The 5954-nt window shown below is 45.1% G+C and overlaps 1 protein-coding gene across 1 annotated transcript in view; it reads right to left on the reverse strand.

The window, feature by feature from the left end:
- dag1 (dystroglycan 1) overlaps window positions 1-2923 on the reverse strand; it is a 10459-nt gene extending 7536 nt beyond the window's left edge. The window contains exon 1 of the mRNA XM_013999710.1: window positions 2247-2923. Within this exon, the coding sequence (XP_013855164.1) occupies window positions 2247-2648 (402 nt within the window). The 5' untranslated portion in view covers window positions 2649-2923. The remainder of the gene's footprint in view (window positions 1-2246) is intronic.
- Between the last annotated feature and the right edge of the window lie 3031 nt (window positions 2924-5954).

A 5954-nucleotide genomic window follows, 5' to 3' on the forward strand; every position in this document is an offset into this window, starting at 1 on the left:
GGCTGCTAGCGAGCTATATCCACCCTGAAGGTTAATCTTGGACAATATCTGATGATCGACTCTTTTAAATGAAACCAGAGAGCGTTGACAGAGAGGGTGGACCGAGCTGCGTCCGTCCACTGGAGGACCTGGTGAGAGCCAACACGTGGCCGAGGGTCCACCCAGGACAAGAACCCACCTTCAGGTGCTGCAGCAGACTGAGCTGCAGTCATCTGAGCAGAAACAATCAGACATCGCTGCACTTCCTGTTACCTTTAAGAGGAATTCAGGTGTGATGGTTGTGTGTCCCCCCCCCACTCCTCCCCCCGGTTCATGTAAACGTGCTGAGCTTCATTAGAGCAGGTAAAGTACAACAAACGTTCTCAGGGCTGGAAACACGATTCAGTGTGAGGAGATCTGACAGGGAGGAGGGGGAGACAGGAGGGATGGAGGTGAGGAAGAGGAGGGGGGCAGGATATGAAAGGAAGGAATGTGATGGGGGAGGTAAAGGGAGGGGGTGAAAAGTGAAGGAGTAATTAAAAAGAGAGGAGGAGGAGGAGGTTGGACGAGCAGCAGGAATGAGGAGCTGAGAGTGAAAGAGTCGACAAAGTGTGTCCAAACAATTAGAGAGAGACCAGACGGATGTGTGAAATGTGCTCCAGCTTCAGGTGAAGAAAGGAGGACAAAAGGAGAGGGGGGGAGGGGGGAGCGCTCCTGCCTCCTCCTCACATGCAGCTCGACATATATTAGAGAAAATGAACCATTGTGGAAAATGTGCTGCAATTAACAGCAGAATATTCCATGAATGGCTTCAAATATGTTGGCCTGAAGCAGCTTTTCTCTCCGATTAGTTCCTGACTGATTGTTCCTGAAAAGGATGTTCTGCAGTCCGACCTCCCAGCAGCTTGTTTTAGTCCTTTACATGGTGACATGTGACCAGGGTCAGATCATCTGCCACCAGGAGAACAGTCCTGCAGCACAGAGCATCTTCAGAAGACAAGTTGATCAAATAAATGTTAAAAATCTGGATTGTTCCATACAAAGTGTGGATTAAACGGTTCGATACATGAACTGTTGCAGCTCTGTTCCAAAGCAAATGACTCAGTCCATCATTTACAGTCTCTGTCCCAAAGACAGAGTGGGACTCAGCAGGTGGTCCGGTCCAGGTTCAGCTCGAAGAATCAGGTCAGCTGACTCCCTGAATAGACTCGCTGAGTTCCATTTACATCGTTTTCCCAGAACTGGTGATGTCATTTACCAACGAACCAACTGCATTCCAGTTAGCCGACAGGCTAACCTAGCTACAACACTGCTACAACATAAACATGACAAAAAGAGAGCTCTGCTACGTACGTCATGCAAATAAACATTGATTTTAATAAACACAGTATTGTGTGAGTGATTAAACAGGCACAAAAAAAATTAAAGATAATTAACAGTAAAAGTTACAGAGTTAACTTTCTAAAGCTGTGAGTAGCCGCCATCTTGAAATTGAAACTGGGGGCAGTTTCATTTCTTCCACTACACCAGTGGAATATTACCACTGGAGAGGGCGTTCCAGTTTAAATTTAAATCTTTTTTACTTTCTTTTACTGTAATTTGTGTTTTTAACTTGTACTGATTATTATGACTTGATTGTATTTGTTTTACCTTGTGAAGCACTTTGGTCGATGCAAGGCATTGTTGGAAGGTGCTATATAAATAAAGTTTATTATTATTATTATTTAAATTTACCAATGGGAACTGGGAAATTACCACTTCCCAGGACAACCAGAACGCAGGAACTGAATGACCAGTTTATTCTATCAGTGGATTGTTTCTTCCCTGAGGGCACGGCCATTTTCCAACATGATGATGTCAGTATTCATGGGGCTCTTATTGTGAAAGAGCGGTTCAGGGAGCATGAGACATCATTTCCACACATGGATCGGCTCCACAGAGTCCATGAAGAATTTTTGGGATGTGCTGGAGGAGGTCAGACTCTACCATCATCAGTGTGAGATCTTGGTGAAGAATTAAATCACTGGATGAAATAAATCTGCTGACACTGCAGATTATCAAAATGTGTGCCGTGATCAAACATGAAGGTCCAACAGAACATCAGAGTGACCTTTGTCTTTGTCCAGACAGAGTATTTAGACAAACAAAGGTCCTGGAACTAGTCCTCAGACAGGACTGAGTCCAGGACTAAAGACTTGAACCAATGCTGCCCAAAGTTTGGGCCCAAACAGAGTCAGCCATATATTCAGACAGTTCAGGGAACTCACCTTCACTATATCTCCCATTGAAACCTCCTCCATCTTGTTTGGCACCTTGATGTGGAAAACCCGGCCCACCATGGCCAAGGAGTCTGGGAAGGCTGCAGGTGGTGCGGGGTCCTGCCTAGACCCGTTGGTCTCGCTGTCCTCCAGCAGCTGGAGTCCTTCCGTGGCCTCCTGGAAGTCCTGCAGCAGCGAGGAGTGCATGGAGGCCTCCAGGTCGGCCCCGTCTCCTCCCAGCCCCTCACCTTCCCCCCCTGCTTCCATCAGCTCCATCCCGCCCAGCAGGTCCAGGTCCCCGTGTGCCGGCCCGCCCGCTGCCAGCAGCACCAGGCCCAGCAGCAGGACTCTAGTCCTGGGGAGTCTCACGTCCAGGCCCCCGGCCACGTTGAGCCTGCGTTCACTGCACATTCTCTGCCTCGTGTCTGCCCCTCGCTAATGCAGAAACAAGTGAGGAGGTCCAGAAGAGAGGGGAGGGTCTCAGGAGGGAGCATGCACCCCCCAACAGATCGAGCAAATCCCTCTTTTCAAACCTCCCCTCTGCTCCTCGCCCGGCGCCTTCTTCTGCTGCGTCTCCTCCCCTCGCTTTGTCCTCCTGGTTTTATTCTTCCTTCTCCTCTCAGGGCTGTGTGGCGGACCCTCGGAGGTTCAGGAGTCTCATGGGGGCCTGCGAGGAGAAAACAGAAGAAACAGATGAGGAGAGGAGGGAACGTAGAACCTCACCTTCAAATCAGAAACAATCCCAGCTTTTTAAATCTGATCTGAGCTGCAGAGAAACCATCAGAATGTCAGTCACCAGTGGTGGGCACCAGTCTACTAAAGTGCAAATCCACTAACTGCAGACCTAAATATTTCATTTGTGCTTCAGTGGTCTCACTAATTTTATAATCCATAAGTGGGTTTGTGCTTTCTAAAATTAAAAAGCAGTACCACTAATAACTAATTATCTACCAGTCATCATTATGTTGAACAGCAGAAGGTATGACTGTCAATGAATCACAACACATGTGATCTATCCAACAGCACCCCTCCCAGATAAACACTCTTATTGTGAAGGTATACATCCTGCTGACTGTTGCTTTGGGTCACGGTTCTGATTTCCCACAATGCTTTGTGTCTGCTTACGTAGCAGGAAGGCAACAGCAAAAACAGTTAACATTTGTAATCCATACTAAAATTTTGTATGTATTGATTTATTTTACTTTACAGTCGAAGCTCCTTTAAAAAAATAATATTTAAACGCTGGAGCTCAATACTTGGTGTAATTGGTCGAAGCAACGGGGTTAGAGACTCAGAAATGATTTAAAGATGTTATGCTGATGAAGACTGACATCTAGTGGTCAACTGGAGCAACTACATGGAAAACTTTAAAATCCAAGCTCTTATTTTGAAGTGAAGATGGTTTCCTGTACTCTGTGCTTTCGTTTCCCGTCACAAATCAAATCCGTCATGTACCCAGAATGCATCGCTTCAGTTTTCCAATAAACAGTTTTAAAATTACTTTATTGATGCTTCTTTAATAAAAAATCTACAACAAACAACAGAAAAAGACAAAGAAGCAGCCGAACTAGCAATCCTCAACAACTTTTTAATTTTTACACCAGGAGCTAAAGGTCTGTTTCAGGAAATCACATCCCCACAATCGGCGATTGTACTAGTAAGCTGTAAAAGGGTTCATACACCACTAGGTGGCAGTGTTGTACATATATTGTACATGAATTATTGTCAGCTAGTAAGTGTCAAATTGAACTTGTGCTTTAAAATTTGCTTCTGCTAGTTTTTCTACAGCATAAGCACTTTTGAGGTTGCGTACCTAAGTATTTACATAAGCACTTTAGAAATTGCGTAACTAATTTTTGAATTAGCGCTGCCCACCACTGTCAGTCACTGTGGCTCCACTGACCATGAAAATGTGCAAATTAGAATTTAAAAAATAAACTTGCTCAATGGAAACACGTCAATTTTGAAACAAAAAACTTACATTTTTCGACAAAATGTTTTTGCGCTAGGATGAGGTGTTTTTTCGTCCGTATCAAATTTGGTGTTTTTCGCAAAACTGCAATGGAAACAGTTTTTTCACATCACAGGAGTCACATGATCAACAACCAGCTGTTTCTACTGGTGAAAAAGACGATGAAGAAGATAACAGGAAGTAGAAATAGTAGTAATATCACAACTGCAATCTCCCAAAAACACAGCATACGTAGCCGCTCCCAAGTAGGGACTTGTCTCTGGAAAGCCTCGATAAAAGACGCCGACGTCTCCTCTGATGATGAGCGCTAGTGTCGTGGTAGCAACATGCTATGTGTTTACATCCATCGCTGCCATGTTTGTAATGACTTATCATGAGAACAAACGTATTCACGTGACTTTAATAACATTTATTACTTAATGGAAACACTGCAGTTGTGAAACTGTGTTTTTCAACATTAACAGAATATCAACAAAGTTTTGTGCACATTTACAATGAAAACACAGCAATCGAGGAGGAGTCATGTCTTCCTCCTCACAGTTTGTGCTCCTGCTCAACAGAGTGTGGGAACGACACTGCAGAGATGTGAGGAGAGATGAGACCATGAAGGAGGGGTGCTGAAGGTGACTCCAACAACAATGGCCAACCAGTCAGAGCTTTCCACAGGATTGCTAATGAATGCATGCCTTCTCTTTGTGACGGGGTCAGAGCCAGTGTGTGGAGGTGTGTGACTCAGGACTCAGGAGGTTGGTATTCATCAAAGCCTTTCATGGAGGAGAGGATCCCCTTCTGTGCAAGAGCATGAGTGTTTGTTGGAGCACAAAGGACTTCTTCTGAGGCCTCCAGTTAAAGGAGAGCAGAGAGAGAGAAGAGAAGGAGACAGATCCCTGCTGTGAATCCACTTTAGCCTGCATGTGGGGGAAAGTGAAATCCCTGCAGGGGTCTGCTGACAACAACAACAATGCCTGGACCCCCAGGTAGCTGGGACCAGCTGGGACTTTGTTCCTCCCAAACACCAGCATCTGGATTCAAACTTTCTTTTTAATTACAGTGAAGCTGTGGCTCAACAGCTCATCAGCGCTTTTATTCTGGTGAAAGTCTAGATTAGAACTCAGGATTAACTAGCCTGGCCCTGGCCTTCCTGCACAGTTCTGCTCTAAACCCGTGTTTCCATCAACTGGCTTGAAGCAAATCAATCATGTCAGAATCAGGTGCGTAGTAAACAGGAAGTAGTAAACAGGAAGTAAACTCACAGGGTCCACACGTCAGGACCATGGAGAGAAGCTATCAGGAACGTGTTGAAAGAATAAGAACAACTTTCTGATAACTTCTCTCCATGGTCCTGACATGTGTGACCCTGTGAGTTTTACTTCCTGTTTACTACTTCCTGTTTACTACTTCCTGTTTACTACACACACGTCTGACGTAACTGATTCACTTCATGCCAGCTGATGGAAACACACCTGATTCACATTTCTTTGTTTTTATCTTTTTGCAAAATTTTAATTCACTCAAAATTCTGCAGTTCTCTGTGCTGCAGAGGTTCTGTTTGGTTCTGTTTGGTTCTGTAAGGTGCTGCAGAGGTTCTGTTTGGTTCTGTTTGGTTCTGTAAGGCGCTGCAGAGGTTCTGTTTGGTTCTGTTTGGTTCTGTAAGGCGCTGCAGAGGTTCTGTTTGGTTCTGTTTGGTTCTGTAAGGCGCTGCAGAGGTTCTGTTTGGTTCTGTTTGGTTCTGTAAGGCGCTGCAG

This window comes from Austrofundulus limnaeus, unplaced genomic scaffold (assembly GCF_001266775.1).
Source record: "Austrofundulus limnaeus strain Quisiro unplaced genomic scaffold, Austrofundulus_limnaeus-1.0 Scaffold2422, whole genome shotgun sequence".
NCBI classification, from domain to species: domain Eukaryota; kingdom Metazoa; phylum Chordata; class Actinopteri; order Cyprinodontiformes; family Rivulidae; genus Austrofundulus; species Austrofundulus limnaeus.